The 21,091-nt window shown below is 40.6% G+C and overlaps 1 protein-coding gene across 8 annotated transcripts in view; it reads left to right on the forward strand.

Annotated features, from left to right (window-relative positions):
* The first annotated feature begins 1,034 nt into the window (after positions 1-1,034).
* Positions 1,035-21,091, forward strand: part of abi1a (abl-interactor 1a) — a 206,051-nt gene continuing 185,994 nt past the window's right edge. Inside the window, exon 1 of one of the 8 annotated variants that reach the window (XM_039753907.1) lies at positions 1,035-1,289. In XM_039753907.1, the coding sequence (XP_039609841.1) occupies positions 1,173-1,289 (117 nt within the window). In that variant the 5' untranslated portion in view covers positions 1,035-1,172. The remainder of the gene's footprint in view (positions 1,290-21,091) is intronic. The other 7 variants (XM_039753902.1, XM_039753908.1, XM_039753906.1 and 4 more) reach the window with 7 other exon arrangements.

The raw sequence follows: 21,091 nt of genomic DNA on the forward strand, positions 1-21,091 counted from the left end.
TCTCCTCTTTTAAGTCGGTGGGAAACCAATGTTTTATACTATCTGAAATTGGAAAAAAATCAAATACTCAGTTAGAGGATCTGTACTGATTTTTTTCAAAACATGGCAGGATCTAATCAGTAATATTTTAGAATAAGCTCTTAAAGCACCGAGGAAGAAATTATTTCTGCACTTCTTTTTCTTCTCCATTCATCTCTTTTGGCTTATCAAACTTATCAATTTAGGTATGTCTACAAGCCTTAATTTTTACTCCGTTGGTCATGCTCTCTCTCTCAGGTGTGGGGGTCGACTTGTTCTCAATCCTAATTTTTGTAAAAATTGATTGACTTGTATGGAATGATTACAATAAAATTAATTAAAAAAAAGTATATACTGATAACTGATCTGTTACTGTTCTACTAACTGAAATTTCAAATTCTGGAATATATACTGCTATCCACATTTAAATCATGCCTAAAAACGCACTTCTTCACATTGGATTTTAATTCTTAACCTGTCTCATTTCCACTTGCTTCTTCCTATTTCTCTATTTTATTGGGTCTTCTGACCTGTTTTTAGTATCTCTGTTTTAATTCTCTCTTAATGTTTGTTTTTAATATTTTGTTTTTAGTCCTGCCTCTTTTTTAACTGTACAGCGCTTCGGTCAGTTGTAATGCTGTGCTTTTAAGCACTCAACTAATAAAATGGTATGGTATGGTATGTCTGTATGCAGGTCCATCTGTAAAAATTTGAAGCATTATGATGCTATCTATCTTATATAGTGCCTTTCATATCTATCTATCTATCTATCTATCTATCTATCTATATAGTGCCTTTCTATCTATCTATCTATCTATCTATCTATCTATCTATCTATCTATCTATCTATCTATCTATCTGTCTATCTATCTATCTATCTATCTATCTATCTATCTATCTATCTATTAAGTAAGGCACGTTTCACAACACTACAATGCCCATGATGCAACACTGAAGGGCGCACATCTTTTTCCGGGTTAGCGTTGTGTGGGCGAAAGCGAGGCCAGGAATCCCACAATACCGGGCGGAGGAGCGGCTTGTCTTGTGGGGCTGTGCTTGTTTCGCTCTCTCTCTCTCTCTCACAGACTGTGACTGAGCGTGTGTGTTAATCAAAGGGAAGGAGGAGAAGAAGAAATGTAGAGAGGGGATGTAAGATGGCAGAACTGCAAATGTTGTTAGAGGAGGAAATCCCAGCAGGAAAAAGAGCTCTGATCGAGAGCTATCAGAACCTGACGAGGGTAGCAGATTACTGTGAAAACAACTATGTCCAGGTAAGAAAACGAAAACGAAAAAGATGAAAAGGTTGAGGGAATGAAAGCGAGTGAGCCCCTTGGTTACTAGAGATGTGTTGGGGGAAATCCTTGCAGGAAATGTGAAGTCGTACGGGCTTGGCGGCGGTAAGGGGAATTATGAAGGAACACGGAGGGGTGAGCGAGACAGAGCGGCGCTCTGTGTCTTTGTGGTCCCCGCGAAGACAGCTAACTGGTTTCACTGGGAGAGGTTGCAGCCCGCCCAGCCCCCCTGTTCATTCATAGAATTTGTTGCCGTGTTGAGCGTACTACCGTTTATCTTGTACGAGGGCGTGTCTTTAGAGCGCTGGTGTGGGCCCCCCGCTCTTGTGTGCACAACCGCCTGGTTATGGGGGTGTAGGGGTAACCCCATATTTTGTAGGGAGGAGATTTGGGGAAGGCGATGTCCTTGTACGATTTGCGTCTTTAAACGTGGTATCTTTTTTTCGTCCGCTTTGGGCGGGGTACCGTTTGTTGCCTTGTTTGTTGCGTGTTTTGAGACAGCGGATGGGTGTGAGTGCTCGCTCGCTCCGACAGGGTGCTACTGGCATCGGTGGCAGGGCATCGCTGGGCTGTCACCCTCAGTGCAGCGTATGGAGGCATAGTTTAGCTCTCCTTTTGCTGTGTTCATTTCTGAATTGCCCGAATTTTTGTCCCCGCTGTCCTCCCCACCCAGTGACTGAGTGTAGATTTCTCCGCTAACGTGTTGTGCCACATTAAGCCATACCTACACATACGTGTCAGCAATCCAGCACCTCTTGTGTGCTTTTAATGTTCACCCGCCAGGTGTGTAAAATGAAGCTCGGCTTGCATCCGAAACGTGTAATTAGATGATCGTTTAAAAGCGAAGCAAAGTGTGCATGTGCCTGCATCGTAGTTCTAATCGTGCGTTTCTAATCGTTTGCTTCTCAATCTCAGTGTTCCTTCGATTCACAAGACAAGGTCAATTTTCAGTTTGAAAAATTCGTCCCTCTAGCATTTTTTCAGAAGTCACGTTTTTCAGTTATCAAGGGGCAATGGATGCCAAATCCTAAAAAAAGACCCTGGGTCCGAACTCCAGTCCATCAGTGGATTCATACGCTGCTCCTCTCAAATTTAGAGTCATTAAGACATTAAGTTGACAGCATTTTTGGACTGTGGGAGGGATCTCCTCTGTAACAATCAGTCATTTTCAAGGATTGAAACTAATTGCTGAAAAATTAAGGGGGTTGCGTTGAGTCACCCCCTCTGAAATTTAACAAGTTGAGCCTTCAGACTGGGGAGGGGAGGGGGTTGGTGGTCAGAAATCCACAGTTCAAAAAGCACTTTGATAGCCAAATTCCTGGGGACCTTGAAAGTAATTGCAGGGTGACAGCAGCAGATCCAAAAATGTACAAATATACAATGCCAGTCAAAAGTTAGGATTCACTCAGAAATTAATTTTTGGCAGAAATTAATACCCTTTTATTAATATATCATTAAACTGACTTAAAATACATCCAAGACAGTACTAGTGTTTCTAAATGGCTGTTACTACCTGAAATTATTGATGTTTAATTTATTTACATACAATTCCAAAGCCCCATTTTCAGCAGCCATTCCTTTATCGTCATAATGGTCAACTTCATTCTCTTACCATTAGTTAGTCATTTTAAATGCCCAATGGTTATTAGAGAAACGTTTTTTAATTGCATTAGCATCACTGACTCCCATTATTCTGTTCAGTTGGGGAACAAGGTACTGGTATTTCTAAAGATCCATGTGTCTATCATATAGTGCCTTTCATAGATAGATGTGTGTTTCACATCTATATATCTATCATATAGTGTGTTTCACATCTATATATCTATCATATAGTGTGTTTCACATCTATATATCTATCATATAGTGTGTTTCACATCTATATATCTATCATATAGTGCGTTTCACATCTATATATCTATCATATAGTGCCTTTCTATCTATCTATCTATCTATGAAAGACGGGTCCCTGGCTGGGGCACTAAAGGAGATTCCCTATATTGTCCCTAAAACATTAATATGTTGCCTTTTCCTTGTACTTAGGATCATTGTCCAAGTCTCCTTACTACGAGATAGCTATTACACACACCTACCTTAAGACTACAGAGAGAAGTTGGGAGCATGCACTGAAACAGCGCATTGCCTGACGAACCACATCAGGACCTCAAATTAGGACCCGAACGCAGCTATGCAAAGAGTGACACCTCAGCACCACACTTAAGACTACACAGTACAAAAAATCAGTTGAAATTGACAACACAGTTATACTGAGCATCTTCTACCTACTGCAATGCCATAAGAACTGCCACCTTCTCAAAAGTATATACTGATAACTGATCTGTTTGTGTTCTACTAACTGAAATTTCATATTCTGGAATATATACTGCTATCTCTGTATGCAGGTCCATCTGTAAAAATCTGAAGCTCGCTCGCTCTGTCTGTCTGTCTGTCTGTTCTGTCTGTCTATCTATCTAGCAACTCTATCTGTCTATCTTATTATCTAGTGACTCTATCTGTCTGTCTTATACAGTGGAGGAAATAATTATTTGACCCCTCACTGATTTTGTAAGTTTGTCCAATGACAAAGAAATGAAAAGTCTCAGAACAGTATCATTTCAATGGTAGGTTTATTTCAACAGTGGCAGATTGCACATCAAAAGGAAAATCGAAAAAATAACTTTAAATAAAAGATAGAAATTGATTTGCATTTCATTGAGGGAAATAAGTTTTTGAACCCTCTAACAAAAAAAGACTTAATACTTAGTGGAAAACCCTTGTTTGCAAGCACAGAGGTCAAACGTTTCTTGTAATTGATGACCAAGTTTGCACATTTTAGGAGGAATGTTGGTCCACTCCTCTTTGCAGATCATCTCTAAATCCCTAAGGTTTGAGGCTGTCTCTGTGCTACTCTGAGCTTGAGCTCCCTCCATAGGTTTTCTATTGGATTAAGGTCCGAGACTGACTAGGCCACTCCATGACCTTAATGTGCTTCTTCTTGAGCCACTCCTTTGTTGCCTTTGCTGTATGTTTTGGGTCATTGTCGTGCTGGAACACCCATCCACACCCATTTTCAGTTTCCTGGCAGAGGGAAGGAGATTGTCGCTCAGGATTTCACGATACATGGCTCCGTCCATTTTCCGTTAATGCGATTAAGTTGTCCTGTGCCCTTAGCAGAAAAACACCCCAAAGCAAAATGTTTCCACCCCCATGCTTGACGGTGGGGACGGTGTTTTGGGGTCATAGGCAGCATTTTTCTTCCTCCAAACACAGCGAGTTGAGTTAATGCCAAAGAGCTCTATTTTGGTCTCATCAGACCACAGCACCTTCTCCCAGTCACTCTCTGAATCATTCAGGTGTTCATTGGCAAACTTCAGACGGGCCTGCACATGTGCCTTCTTGAGCAGGGGACCTTGCGAGCCCTGCAGGATTTTAATCCATTGCGTTGTAATGTGTTTCCAATGGTTTTCTTGGTGACTGTGGTCCCTGCTAATTTGAGGTCATTAACTAACTCCTCCCGTGTAGTTCTAGGATTCTTTTTCACCTTTCTCAGAACCATTGACACCCCACGAGGTGAGATCTTGTGTGGAGCCCCAGAGCGAGGTCGATTGATGGTCATTTTGTGCTCCTTCCATTTTCGAACAATCGCACCAACAGTTGTCACCTTCTCTCCCAGCTTCTTGCTAATGGTTTTGTAGCCCATTCCAGCCTTGTGCAGGTCTACAATTTTGTCTCTGACATCCTTGGACAGCTCTTTGGTCTTTCCCATGTTGTAGAGTGTGGAGTCTGCTTGATTGATTGATTCTGTGGACAGGTGTCTTTTATACAGGTGACTAGTTAAGACAGGTGTCCTTAATGAGGGTGACTAATTGAGTAGAAGTGTCTAACCACTCTGTGGGAGCCAGAACTCTTAATGGTTGGTAGGGGTTCAAAACTTATTTCCCTCAATGAAATGCAAATCAATTTCTATCTTTTATTTAAAGTTATTTTTTCGATTTTCCTTTTGATGTGCAATCTGCCACTGTTGAAATAAACCTACCATTGAAATGATACTGTTCTGAGACTTTTCATTTCTTTGTCATTGGACAAACTTACAAAATCAGTGAGGGGTCAAATAATTATTTCCTCCACTGTATAGTGTATTTTGTATCTGTCTGTCATATTTGAGGAGTTATGTCATTACTTATTCTTTCTGACATTTACAATACTTTATACAATTCTGAGTAGATAAAGTTACCATCCAGCCTTTCATATCATTTTTTTCCACTGTTTAACTATAAATAAAAAAAATTGTTTCATTTTGCCTGTAATGATTTCCATTATTTAGCCAAAAAAAGCCAGGCTCACCATGGAAAAATTGTCTCTTTAGAGTAATACAAAACAATGTAACACAAAATATGCTAAGGAAAATATTCCTGTTTTCCTGTCACAGTATAAATTTTTCAGCTTTAATACAGTTGAGTGGTCATAAGCCAGTAAGTGTGAATGTAGTTAATTTATGAAATTTAGTTGAAATACAGTTAATGTACTGCGGTGGGCTGGCGTCCTGTTTGGGATTTGTTCCTGCCTTGTGCCCTGTGCTGGCTGGGATTGGCTCCAGCAGACCCCCGTGACCCTGTAGTTAGGATATAGCAGGTTGGATAATGACAGACTGACTTACTGACAGTTAATGTATCTGTGGCGTAGGTAGCACAGTGGTACACAATGATTAGCACCCCCACTTAACAAATCCAGCATACCAGGCTAAAATCCAGCACCTGATTTTCTGCTTGGAGTTTCCATGTTCTCCATGTGTCTCTGTGTGGTTCTTCTCGGTACTCCAGTTATCCTCCAGGTCTTTCTTTTCAGAGTTAGGTGGCTGCCTTAGCTGTTGGTCTGTCTAACCATTGATTTTCTTGAAAATTATCCTAGACTTTTCTTCCTTATGTTTTTTTGTGTGTCACTGAATTTACTTTTCAGAATTTTCAAAATCATAACCATATGAAATCAGTTAACTTTACAAAGAAGAACTGTCTCATTGATGGTGTTGGTGAGAAAATGAAAACCAGTCATTAATATTACTGGAAAAAATAAATCCTGGAACATGAGTTACCGTTTATTTATATAAAAAAGATAAAAATAAAAAGGTCACTGAGTGTGCCACCCGGCTAAGACAGTTTGAAGTAATCAACATTGCCATCAGGATTAACATTTGCGATGCACTACAGGTTATATGCCACTTGGTATGGGATTTGCAAAAAACAGTTTGCGATGCAATGCATTTATTACTAAAAATGTTTGTGTTGGTGCCATCTTTTGGAATGACAGAGATATAGCAATGGGACAGACACACGGATAGATACAGTGGCTTGTCCTTTTATTAAGGTGGATGATTCTGATGAGTTAGGCCAGGGGTGCCCAACTCCAGTCCTGGAGGGCCGCAGTGGCTGCAGGTTTAAATTCTAACCCTTTTCTTAATTACTGGCCAGTTTTTGCTGCTAATTAACTTCTTTTGAATTCATTTTATTTGACTTGCTCTTGAAGACTCGGATCCCTCAATTGTTTCTTTTTCCTTAATATTAGCAGCCAAACAATAATGAGATACAAAATGAACCAAAACAGGAGCAGCAAACTGTGACCATCATACAATATTTAAAAAAAAAAAAAAAAAATGAAAGGTGAAGGTCTCGGGAATGCTGATCTGCTCTTAGAAAAAAAATCTTGTGCTATTGCACAATGAGAGCAGCAACAAGCCATGCAATTAAACAACAACAACATTTATTTCTATAGCACATTTTCATACAAAAAGTAGCGCAAAGTGCTTTACATAATGAAGAATAGAAAAATAAAAGACACAGTAAGAAAAGAAAATAAGTCAACATTAATTAACGTAGAATAAGAGTAAGGTCCGATGGCCAGGGTGGACAGAAAAACCAAAAAAAAAAAAACCTCAGACGGCTGGAGAAAAAAATAAAATCTGTAGGGATTCCAGACCATGAGACCACCCAGTCCCCTCTGAAGAACGGGTTTAATTAAAGACAAGGCTCAGTGCTGCATTAAGCCACTGGTTGGAGTGAAATTAGTTGGTCTTCAGTTGGCTCACTCCACATTTCATTTCTGTTTGGTTGCCATTTAAGGAAAGAAATGAAGCAATTCCGAGGAACGATGAAGAAATTCAGAGAAACATTTCTTAAAAAGCAAGTCAATTAAAATTAATTCAAAAGAAGTTAATTAGCAGCAAAAAAAGATCACTAATTAAGAAAAGGGTTAGAATGAAAACCTGCAGCCACTGCAGCCCTTCAGGATTGGAGTTGGGCACCCCTGAGCAAGGCCATCTGGCTACTTTTGTTGGAGTGATAATAAAATACATTACTGGTACCAAAACAATATAGAAGCAAATAATGGGTGTCAAATCCCCTCCTGCCACTCCCTGTTGCTTCGTTCCCCCAGCTGGAAAACATACACTACGCTCTGCTCAAGAGTTTAGAGCGAACTGATATCTGTGTATTATAATGAGGAGTTGGGGGACCCTCCCGTGCACTTTCTACAGATCTGATATTCATATATGATAGAGTGAGGAAAAGGGGGTGCAAATGCTTCCCACTGAAGAAGTATATACATATATTATAAAGCAGAGGAAAGATGCTGAGTATATTGGGAAAAGGATGTTAAGGATAGAGCTGCCAGGTAAGAGGAAAAGAGGAAGGCCTAAGAGAAGGTTTATGGATGTGGTGAGAGAGGACATGCAGGTGATGAGTGTAACAGAACAAGATGCAGTGGACAGAAAGATATGAAAGAAGATGATCCGATGTGACGACCCCTAACGGGAGCAGCCGAAAGAAGAAGATAAAGCGGGTGGGGGGGCTCGGTGAGTGGGGAGTTTGAGGCGTCAGTACAAATATTTTTTTAAAAATTAAGTCTGGTACTTTAAATACTGATATATCACATGCCACTAATGGGGTGTCTTCCTCCTTGGGTTATAATAGACTAAAGTAGTCAGTTTTTAGTCTGAGCTTAAATAGGGAGAATGCATTGGTATCTCTTACATAGCAGGCAGATCATTCGACAGTTTTGGGGTCTCTTAGCCTCGGATCACGCGCATTTGTTTTACTTAACCCGAAACCTTTTGTAGAGTGCCATCTTGAAATTGTAATGTATGCTCCAATATGGAAGGAATGATTTTTATAGATAAATAGGTCTCAAACCATTTAATGCTTTATGTCATATTTTCGAAATTTGTCCTAAGCTTAACAGAGTAGTGATTTAATACTTTGAGGGCTGAATATTCTCCGTTTTCTGAAAAAAACACAAAGCAATGGTTTCACACATAAGTCAACATAAAATGTCTGTTGATATGCGCTCTGGCTTCTGTTGGCGCATGTTCAGCATCTCTTTGGCGGCATTGGCTGTGTGGGAGCACCTCGATGGTCAGCAGGAATGCACCGTAGGCCAGCTGCCTGGCAGTCTTAGCACAGCAGGCAGGGGCGGTGGCAATTGAAATGTGACGCAATATGGTTTGTACCCCTTGACATCATAAGTGTTGGTCCTACCAGGCAAACTTTTGTGTAGGCGCATCAGCCTCACAATTTTACACTAGGATGTGGGCTAATGCAATTATTACCAGAGGACCTCTGTAATTTTTTTAAGCCCCATTTGGAACGGATTAGTTTTACAGCAGGAGGTGGGTTAAAGTCCGTATGTTCCGTCAGTTCTGACCACATTAGCAACCCTTACATTTAACAGCAATATGTTCATTCGCACCTCCAAGAGGGATAATCGTGCGCCTTTCGACATGCACAGCAAGGAATACTGGCAGTTCTTTTTTTCCACTTCAGGCACTGGATAAAGTAATTATTACTGGAGGGTCCATACTATATAATTTTAGTTCAGTCCAGGTTGCTCAGATGACAGAATTTTACAGAGACATTGAGCTGAACTGAACTACTTTAACCTGGAGTTATTTTTAATGGACTTCTTATAGAAGGTAAAGGACTCCGTGATCTTTACTGGGACATGGACGAGCAGTTCATAAAACATCACTGACATGAAATGATTTGAATGGGACTAAAATTACAGAGGTCCTCCTTTAAAAATGACTTTACCTCAACTGCTAGTGTAAAACTAATCCTGTCCGAATAGGGCTCAAGTTGTACTAGTGATCTTTGCAACTCCATTTTGAATTATCGGGAAGCAACAAACAGGATGATTTGTACAGCTTGAGACTATCAATTACAGTACAGTAGTCTCTTCTGTTAGAAACTGATGCACGAGTTCCCATCTTTGTAACCTGCATACTAAGAAAGCATCATTTATTTTTTTATTTTTAAGATTGAGAGTGGGGTTGGGGGACTAAATTTTCATCCAGGTTTGGTTTTTGCCTTTTCTTTAGTGCTGATTGTAGAGACACTGATCTGACAGAAGTTCAGAAAAGTAGACAAATGAGCAGCGGTCATTTATGTTACAAATGCATGGAGATTATGTCTTAAGTTTGATTCCAAGTTCACATGAATATTCTCCATGTTATGTGGATTTCCTCACTTTTTTTTTTTTTCCATTGTCTGTATTAATTGCTATCTTGAAACTGCCCCATTGTCCTAGAGTAATTTGCTGTTTGTGGTCTTGGAGGTGCCCCGTGTGTCATCTAGGGTAGCTTGTTTCCTGGAACTTGATGTTACTGGGATAATCTCTTCTGGTCTGTCTTGTTTTTCGGTTTATTCAGCACTTCATATATGAGGCACTGTCACGTTGAAAGAAGTTAGAAAGCTCAAGGCTATTTAAGCAGGCAATATTAATGCTGATGGCCGCTGAAGAGTTGCTAAAATACTTCCAGACACAAATTGTTTTCTCATCTTGCTTACCCTTTGCAAAGGAATTGTATTTAAAGACCCTTCATATATATATATATATATATATATATTTATATACACTCAGTAGAACCTCTGGTCACGATCATTTCCAAACACGTACAAATCAGGTTACGACCAAAATGTTTGCCAAACTTTTGCATCTGTTCACGACCACACACTCTGGTGGCGAACAAAAACACTGGCGGCCAGTTTCCCTATGCGCGTTCGTAAGCGCCAGTGATTTCCCATTCTCCGTTTGCTTTTGTTTGCGTATACAGGACCTAACAAAGCAGCTGATGCTGCAAAAGGAGTTAAAATGTTAACCGAACAGAGGCCTCAAGTGCTGGAAGAAGTGGAAAAACTGTTGCTAGTGTGGCGGAACGAGAAGCAACTTGCAGGGGATAGCATAAGCGAGAATGCGAGAAAGCCAGGAAGATTCCTGTCGATTTGCTGAAAAAAAAATCCTTCTTCTAGTGGCGAAGGTGAGGAATTTAAAGCCAGTAGAGGATGGTTTGAAAAGTTTTGCAAGAGAAGTGGCATTGAATTTTTTTTCACTGTACTTAAAACTCATAAAAAAAGTGTTTACAGCGAGAGGTTCGTAAGGGTGTAGCGCGAACTCTTACAATGTTAGTTTTCTCTGTTGTTCAAGGGTTTCTCAGTGTTATGCAATGTTTTTGCAATTAGTTTACTATTAAAATGTGCATTCTGTGGTATAATTAACTAGTTTTGTACTTAAAAAATATATCTTTACATACAGTTTATATGGTCTGGAATGGATTAATTGTATTTACATACAATCTTATGGGGAAATTATGTTCGGGTCGCGACCAAATCGGGTTGCATCCAGAGTTTTGGAATGAATTACGGTCGTGACCAGAGGTACCACTGTGTATATAGTTAGAGATATATAGATAACTATCTATCTATCTAACTATCTGTCTAAATATCTAACTATAGATATAGAGATATAGCTAGATATATGTAAATCCAACATCTGTATGTCTGTCCACTTTTCACAAGAGAACTACTTAACGGATTTAGATCAGGGTTTTTTCTAGAATTTGCTTGAACATTCCAGTTGATTTTGCAGCTCCTCCCATCACACTGAGAATCATAGTTTGCTTGCAGGAGCGATATATTCACGCTAACCGAGAAAGAGGCTGCAGGCTGGGGAGAGGGAGGGGCAAACGTGACGTCAGGAGTAGGGAGCCAGACGGGGTCCTCCTCACTATCCTGTTTTACTTCTACGTGGTCGGAGCCGTGGGGCACGGCTAGCTAGTTCTTTATACTAAAACATGGATATGCTTTATTTTTATTTTTTGTTACTTTTTTAGTTTCTAATGGAGGAGGTTATCCTTAAGTTTAGTGTGTACACTAAAGCAGCATTTCTCAACCTTTCTGGTGTTGTGACCCTCTTTTTGTTTTTTTTTTCCCATGGTAGTGTTTTTCATGACCCGCCGCCAAGTGGATGGTGGGCCCCCTTGGTAATTCAAGCACGATCGTCAAAGTGGGCATGGGTTGTTGTTCCCGCTTGATGAGTCGAGTATGAACATCAGAGCGGAAATCCAGCACAATTGTCAGAACAGCAACCTTTTGCACAACCCACTCACGACCCGCTGTAGGTTACTACCATTAAAAACAACAGTAACTTGCGATCCTCCAGTGGCTTTGGGTCATGACCAAGTGGTTGAGAAACATTATTCTAAGGTACATTGCAGGATTAATGTTTTAATATCTGCCATATTTGAAAATCTGATTCCTAACCCATTTCCAAATATGCTGAATATCGCAGATTTTACTGTATATTGAAAAAGCAAATTGTTTATACTTGAATCACTTAACATATTAAAGATCCAAGATTTAATGTGAACACAGACATTGAAAATTTTAATGCCATAGTGGAAACTGAGGATTTCGCCAAGTAAATGTTAGTTTTGAACATTATATAAATTTGGACGAGAACAGGCCATTCAGCCCAACTTAGCTCGCTCCCCCTGTCCGCTTAAATCTTCCACAATAATATTAAGTTGAGTTTTGAAATTCCCTAAAGTCCTGCTTTCTACCATACTACTAACTTACCCTTAAAGTTGCTAACTGTGCCCCCATGGTCTTGCTGAATTTATTTTAAAGTTATAGTCTTCCTTCATAATTTTAAACACGTTGATATTGTCCCCTCTTAATCTTCTTTCTGGACTTGTTTTTGTAAAGCCCAAAATTGCACACGTTACCCAAGATGATGTCTAACCAGTGCATTATATAGCTTGAGTATAACCTCCTGTGACTTGTACTCCACACATCGAGGCGCTATATAACCTGACATTCTGTTAGGCTTCTTAATGCCTTCTGAACACTGTCTGGCAGTTGGTAGTGTCAAGTCCACTATGACTCCTAAATCCTTCTCATAAGGTATACTTTCAATTTCCATCCATCATCAAACCCACTATATCCTAAGTACAAGATCACAGGGGTCTGCTGGAGCCAATCCCAGGCAACACAGGGCACAATGCAGGAAACAAACCCCGGGCAGGGTGCCAGCCCACTGCAGTACTTTCAATTTTCAGATCTCAAATTGTGTTTTTAAACGTAACATTTTTTGTTCCTATGTGTAATATTTATATTAAATTTCATCTGCCACAAATCTGTGCAGGACCTTGCATGCGTGTTGTGTTATGTATTTTTATCCACATGATGCAAATGCAATTTGTATTGTTGTCTGCATATGGTGATGAACAGGTTGACAGATGAGATTAGACAGGAGTCCCCGTGGACTATGATATTTGCTGATGACATTGTGATCTGTAGCGAGAGCAGGTCGAGGAGACCCTGGAGAGGTGGAGATCTGCTCTCGAGAGGAGAGGAATGAAGGTCAGTAGGACCACCAAGACAGAATACATGTGTGTAAATGAGAGGGAGGTCAGTGGAATGGTGAGGATGCAAAGAGTAGAGTGGGTGAAGATGGATGAGTTTAAATACTTGGGATCAACAGTACAGAGTAATGGGGATTGTGGAAGAGAAGGTGAAAATGAGAGTGCAGGCAGGGTGGAGAGGGTGGAGAAGAGTGTCAGGAGTGATTTGTGACAGATGGGTATCAGCAAGAGTGAAAGGGAAGGTCTACAGGATGGTAGTGAGATCAGCTATGTTATATGGGCAGGAGATGGTGGCACTGACCAGAAAGCAGGAGACAGAGCTGGAGGTGGCAGAGTTAAAGATGCTAAGATTTGCATTGGGTGTGACGAGGATGGACAGGATTAGAAATGAGGACATTAGAGGGTCAGCTCAGGTTGGACAATTGGGAGACAAAGTCAGAGAGGCGAGATTGCATTGGTTTGGACATGTGCAGAGGAGAGATGCTGGGCATATTGGAAGAAGGATGCTAAGGATAGAGCTGTCAGGGAAGAGGAAAAGAGGAAGGCCTCAGAGAAGGTTTATGGATGTGGTGAGAGAGGACATTCAGGTGATGGGTGTGACAGAACAAGATACAGAGGACAAGATATGGAAAAAGACGCTCCGCTGTGGTGACCCCTAACAGGAGTAGCTAAAAGAAGAAGATGCAAATGCAGGGTCTCTTAGTGGATTATCTGGATACTGTAATTTGCAGGTACACACCTTTTATTAGGTTCACTTCCCGGGTCCTCCCTGCGTGGAGTTTGCATGTTCTCCCCGTGTCTGTGTGAGTTTCCTTTGGGTACTCTGGTTTCCTCCCACAGTCCAAAGACATGCAGGTTAAGTGCATTGGCGAACCTAAATTGTCTCTAGCTGGCGCCCTGCCCGGGGTATGTTTCCTGCCTTGTGCCCTGTGTTGGCTGGGATTGGCTCCAGTATACCCCTGTGACCCTGTAGTTCGGATATAGCGGACACCTTTCATTATGTTGTGCTGACCAAGGAAGGTGCATTTTGTTGGTTTCTTGTCCGCACCATTGGAGGCTGCTACATAGAGGGAGCTTGGTGTCTGCTTAATGCAGGCAGCCAAGAGCAATGAAGTGTCCGCTCTTTAAAATAAAACTGGTGTGCCCAAGAGAAATCTGAAAGAATATTGCCTTGAAACGCATGTAAGCTCTTCCTGAACCTTCTATCGACTTCCATGTGACATCATGTAGTGCTGCCACATAGCGGGTTTCCCTTTTTGTTTAGTATGTCCTTGTTTGCTGACTGTTAAATCTTAGTAATAACACTTGAAGCTCAGATTAAATACGGGGTTGGTGTCTTTAAACAGGTTTACGTAGCTGCAGAGGGGCTTGTGGAAATAGTAGTGTGTAGTTGTAGGCACTTTACATATAAAACCATAAGAAAAGGATGTGGTGGGGCTTTTTTGACTTTGTGTATAAAGGGATGGCGGTGGGTAGTTTGTTTCCCCCATTCCTGTCTGCAGTTGCTTTTTGTGAAGAGACGCTCCTCAGAAGATCTACACCTTCTGGACTCTGGTGGCAGGACTGTGTTTGTTATACATTTTTCTGGGAAGCAGTTTACAAAAAGGGATCATTCCACTACATCTTTCCTTTTTTTTTTTCCTGTTTGCACTTCAGGATCCACACCCATCACTTACAGTAAAGACTTTTTTCAGGACTGTTATTCATGATGTTCATTTTCTATGTTTATTGTTTCATTTCTTTGTTGTGTGTGTATATGTATTGTCACAAAAAGCAGACACGAGTCATAAAAAGGTTTGGGGCAGCCACCTGTATAATATTCCCTGGCTGCAAATGGATAATTGCTAGCACTGATGTGCTCAAAACGGAGTCCAAAACAGAACTGACGAGCTTAGTCAAATATGGAGTGTTTAAAGGCCAGAAAAGGAAATGAAGTCATCGAGGTCGGAAGCGGAAGGGTCCTCTTCCATAGGTTCAGACCTGGACGTGATGTCATCAAAAGGGCCGGAACCGGAAGGATCTTCGGTCATGGGTTCTGCACAGGAAGTGAGGTCATCCAAGCATCTGGAAACTGGAAGTGACGTCATCAAGACCAGCTGGAATTTCCCGTGAACGGTCTGCAGGAAAGTGAGAATAAAGGTCAGCACACTCTGCCACCCCCTGGTCTTGTGTGGAATTACTCTCATTTAGACCCTTTAGCTGCCTCCCATGCGCACGTGTGACCGTATACAGTATCTCACACAAGTCAGTACACCCCTCACATTTTTGTAAATATTTTATTATATCTTTTCATTGGACAACACTGAAGATATGACACTTTGATACAATGTAAAGTAGTCAGTGTTCAGCTTGTATAACAGTGTAAATTTGCTGTCCCTTCAAAATAACTCAACACACAGCCATTAATGTCTCGACCGCTGACAACAAAAGTGAGTACACCCCTAAGTGTTATTGGTCCAGGCAGCAAAATTGTGCGTCTTGTAAGGGCCTGTCCTGCCCACCTTGTAAGGGCCTGTCCTGGCTTTATATTCCCACCAGTGTATTTCGTTTTTTTCTCTGACCTGTCACAGATGAGATTTGTGACTGCCATATGGTAGCTTTCTCAACAATATATATTTGTAGTTGGTGACCATGGCTTTTATATTCCTGTGGGTTTCTTATCAGTTGTGCATTATTTCGTTTTTTTCTCTGACCTGTCACAGATGAGATTTTACATTTATTTTCAATTGTGAAGACTGGCAGTCCATATGAGTAAATTTCCATTTTTCAAGCATGTACTCAATATTAAAATAATTTTTACAATGTCATATATTTGTTTGACAATTAAGGAAGTTGCTGTCTGTTGACTGATTGAAAGCATTCATAAAAATTTGTGCTGAGCAGTCCGTGTGTGTATATATATAGATATATATAGATATATATGTGTATATAGATATATGTATATAGATGATATATATAGATAGATACATGTGTGTATGTGTGTATATATATATATATATAGAGCAGAGAGAGAGAGAGAGACCTGAGAGAGAGAGAGAGAGAGAGAGAGAGAGGGGGGGTAGGTAGGTAGGTACCCGGCCCTGGTTATGTTGGGGGCCTCAGGTGAGGGGCTTGGAAGCCCAGCCTTGTAAGGACTGCTTCTGAGTTGTTTCATTTAAAATTCATTGTGGTAATGTACAGACCCAAAATTTGAAAAAAGTTGTCTCTGTCCCAATATTTATGGACCTATATGTATAATGTGTATTATAGATAGATAGATAGATATAGTATGTGTACATAGTTTTTTTTTTTTATTATTTATTTTTAGGGCAGTCCGATTATATTGGAGCCAATCCACAAAAGCACTGAAGTATAAAGTTGTTATGCAGTTTATTATGAATCCATATTCCTGTAAAACAAAAAAAAACTCTAAATTTACTTTGCAACTGGAATTTTCATTATCTGTCAATACGTGTCATCTTATTTATGTGTTCTAGTAAGTTGACGCTAACTGAAGATATCAGCGTTATGACTCTATTCTTAGCATTTTTATTTTCCTCTGGGAAAATACTGCAAAAAGAAATCCTCATTCAGTAGGGAAAACAAACATTGAAGCAAAAATCTCTTTGGGGGGGATTAACATCTGTGCTAAGGAGGATTAAGTTTTATATTCAGTCAGCAATATCAGTTTGAGCAAACCAGTGTCACACGCGAAAAACGTGCTGTGTGAGGCGGGCCAGCAGAAAAGCTCATTTCCTCTTTTCTAATCTCCACTTGACCAATCGTTTTTTTAAATACCAGGAAATGTTTCATTCTGAGTTAATTTTTTTTTTCTTTTTCTTGTCCCTTTAACTGTGAAGTTTTTTACTGTCCGGCTTCTCAAGGAGAGCTCTTTAAATCTCACAGAGCAAAGTATAAAGCTGGTGTTCATTACAGTGATTATCAAAGCATGTTTAAATATGTGTCCATGTATTCATTTTAGCCTTTGATTCTAATATTTCTGTTATCTTTGAAATGAGCAACTGGAATTTATCTGGCCAGATTTGGCACGAAAGAAGGAACCAAACCTGTTGGCACAAGTTGACTCGCCTAAGTGCAAAGTCACCAGTTAACCTAAAGGATGGTTTTTGAATGTCGGCGTACCCAGAGAAACCCACTTGTCCACAGTGAGAAGATCCAGACACCACACAGAAAGTGACTAGGGCAGCAACGGAGTATGGGCACCTGTAGCTGTGTGCCAGGAGTGTTAGCATCACCTATTTTTGTGTAGTAGCTTAGTAAACGTAATAGCAGATGTTACTTTAACCTTTGTATTGTTATTAAAAGCATGTTTTTTGTCATGCATTCACTAACTATAACTACAACAGCTACCACTGCTAAATGTATAATATTGTATAGTTGGGAAAATTTAAAGTTTCATTCACAACCAAATATTAAGTGTAGGCCAGTGTGTATTACAGTTTCCGTATATGAAAATTAGCCAGGAGAGACAATACACTTGGCAATAATGAGAATTATTTGCATTTATATAGTGCTTTTCACACTACTCCACATGCTTTACATAGTGAGTAGGGAGCCACTTTAACCACCTCCAGTGGAGGATATGATGCCAGTTACTGTATATTGCGTCAGTACGCTTGCCACACATTAGCTGTTAAGCAGTGAAAGGGTCAGAGATAGTCTGCCAATTAGAGACGGGGATGATTAGGGTAGAGTAGTAGAGTGAGTGCGTTGTGGTGGGTAATTTAGCCTGGACATCTGGATACGCCCTACTATTTATGGAGGATACCCAGGGATCTTTTATGACCACAGAAAGTCAGTACATTGTTTGTACATCTTATTTGAAGGACATCACCATTTTTACAGCCCTGGGACCCCTATTGAGACCAGAGGTTAACTGCCCCCTGCTTGGCATGCTAACATTGCTCCCAGCAACAACCAAAGCTTTTCCTGGTTGGTCTTCCATCCCAGAACTTGCCAGGCCATAAACATGCTTAGTCTCACATGGATTGCCTGTTCTGAAGTGCACATGGTACAGCTGTTGATATCATTGCTCAGCCCACAATACATTTATATTGTGATTCAGGCTTCACCGTGTGTTAAATGATGCATCTTGTGATGTGCTCAGGCATATCCGTCAGTGATGTCACGTGGGGTCATAGGCTATTTTGGGTCTTTTTAAACCCAGTTTGGGTGGATCAGGCCCCAAATTGTGTCTTAGGAACGTTCTGCCAAGATTCAAGATACTTTATTCGTCACGTGCATAGTTGTTATACAGGAGAACACGCAGTAAAATGCATCCTGATCCGCTTATCAAACACTGTGCAAAGTTAGAAGAATGTCAGTTAGATTAACAAAAATTCCTAGATTGAAAAATAACAATATAATAGAACGTAAATAAATAAGTAATTAAAATTAAGTGAAATAAAGTAGAATTAAGTGTTAAGGTGCAATAGTGCAGTGATTATTGTGCAAAACCAAAGTTAGACAGGTGCATAGTTAAAGGACAGACCAATTTTAAAATAAGGTAAAGGTAGATGTCGTAGTACAACTTACAGTCCAGTCTAAGTATCTGGAGGGTTATGGATGAGATGGCATGTTCTGATTTAACAGTCTTATGGTTTGAGGAGTCTCTCTGTCCTGGCCAGGATGCCACAAAACCTTTTGTCTGATTTTAACAGATGAAACAGGCTACTGCTGGCATGAAAGGAGTCTTTGATAATCCTGAGAGCTCTGGTCCTGCATCTTCTGGTGTAAATGTCCTGCATAGATGGTAGAGCTGACCTGCAGCAGCGTTCAGCTGCACGTATATCACTCTCTGTTGGTGCTTTACGGTCCTGAACACGGCAGTTTCCAAACCAGGATGTAATGTTCTGTGTCAGGATACTTTCCACAGCGCCAGAGTAGAAAGAAAGTCTTTAGATTCCCTGAAGAGACCCCAAACTTTCTAAGCTGTCTGAGATGGTAGAGTCTCCGCTTTGCCATTTTGGTCTGAACTTGGATGTGTTCAGACCATGTCAGGTCCTCAGAGATGTGAACCCCCAGGTATTTAAAACCGTAGTTCATTCTGCTTATCCACAGCCATCGTGATATTTTTTGATGGCTGTCGTCTTAAGAGTGTCTGTTGTGGACAGTTGACTTAAGGGCCGTGCTGTGGGATAGCCCAGCAAACCCTCTGCGTCCTCACTCTCTGTGGTCATACCACCCCTTGAAGTGTCACTCTTCAACCTAGCCATGATGCTTGACTCTCTTACCTTTCTTGCACCTTCTCCATCTGGTCTTCCCAAGGAAATGTCTGCTCAAGCATGATCACTTGTCTGAATAATACTAATAATGGTAGTAGAGATCAAAGAGATGATCTCAGGAAGTTTAAGCATTTTACTTAGGTAATTGATCAGCTGCCAGTTTCTGGTAGTTCCCAGAATACCCAGCTGCTTCCATTGGTGATTATGTGCCTTCTCACTTGGTTTAACAAAGGACATAATTGTTCAGCATGGATGGGATTGCTTGCTTTGGGGTATGGCTATACACATGGTGTCAGCTACTGTTCTGAGCATCTGGTTGTGGCGCCAATGATAACGCCCCACTCTCAGGACCTTTTGTGAGAATGTGTTCCAGTAATCCTGTTCTTTGGCATAGTTGACAAGCTGCTGATTCAACCTTTCCCTAGCAAAAGAGGTTCAATGGCCTAAGGTATGAAATTTTCACGAAAGAAATGTCATGGCTGTTAGTTATTATTAGGCAATCATTAAACAGAATACTGCAAAATAAATTCAAATTGGTACTCAGATACCCATAATTGTAAATATTAATATAAAATATTTGCACCACAGTAACATAAGTTGTGTTGTATGTTGATTAGCACATCATTTTCTTCCTTTTCATCTCTTCCCACATCAGTGTGGGGTTCATGTGCCCGATCAACCCTTTCCATACAGCTCTGTCCCTTTTACTGCCTGTGTCTCGACTTCATACATTATTGCTAGTACAATACAATACAGTTTATTTTTGTATAGCCCAAAATCGCACAGGAAGTGCCGCAATGGGCTTTAACAGGCCCTGCCTTTTGACAGCCCCCCAGCCTTGACTCTCTGAGAAGACAAGGAAAAACTCCCAATAAAAACCTTGTAGGGGAAAATGGAAGAAACCTCGGGAAAGGCAGTTCAAAGAGAGACCCTTTCCAGGTAGGTTGGGCGTGCAGTGGGTGTCAAAAGTAGGGGGTCAATACAATACAATACACAGAACAGAACAATTCCTTAAGACAGCATAATAATAAAAATTTTAGAAGTACGGTTTAACAGTAGATGATATGACATAATTAGGTTTGGATATTTTTAGAGTCCTGGAGACCTCATCCATCTAGCTGCCTCCCCATTTGGCCATGCCACGGCTGAAACGTTGCTCCGATGAAAGGACTCCTCTTTCCCATGATTCCTGTGATCCTCCATCAGGGATGACTTTACCATAGGCAGGCAAACAACTTGGCAGGTGGGCCGAGGCACCAATTGCCACATTTGGGTACCGAGAAAAGAAACAGAATAGGTGAGGGTTAGTATCCAATTATAACAATCATGTTACTTATGTTTTAGTGCTAATAACTAACAACAGAGATGCAGTCTGTACAGTTAATCAGCAGCTCTAGTCAGGGTGTGCTAAACTGAAGTAGTGAGTCTTCAGCCGGGATTTAAAGGCTGAGACTGAAGGGGCATCTCTTATAGTAGCAGGAAGACCAGTCCACAGTTTAGGGGCCCTGTGACTAAAAGCTCGACCTCCCACTGTTATTTTATTAATCCTTGGAATCCTAAGCAGACCGGCATCTTGAGATCTTAATGTGCGCTCAGGTTTGTAAGTCATGATAAGTTCAGACCTTGGCCATTTAATGCTTTATATGTTAAAAGGAGGATTTTGAAATCTGCCCTAAACTTAACTGGGAGCCAGTCTTTTCACAGTCTTAAATTGACCTGAAATTTGGTACACATTGTCACAAAACACACAATGAGACATAGCAAGGTTTGGGGCAGCCACCCGTATAATGTGGTATCCTGGCTGCAAATCGTCTTTTTAAATGGTAGCACTGTTGTGCTCAAAATCAAGTCCAATACAGAACTGAGGGAAA

Source organism: Polypterus senegalus, chromosome 5 (assembly GCF_016835505.1).
Source record: "Polypterus senegalus isolate Bchr_013 chromosome 5, ASM1683550v1, whole genome shotgun sequence".
NCBI classification, from domain to species: domain Eukaryota; kingdom Metazoa; phylum Chordata; class Cladistia; order Polypteriformes; family Polypteridae; genus Polypterus; species Polypterus senegalus.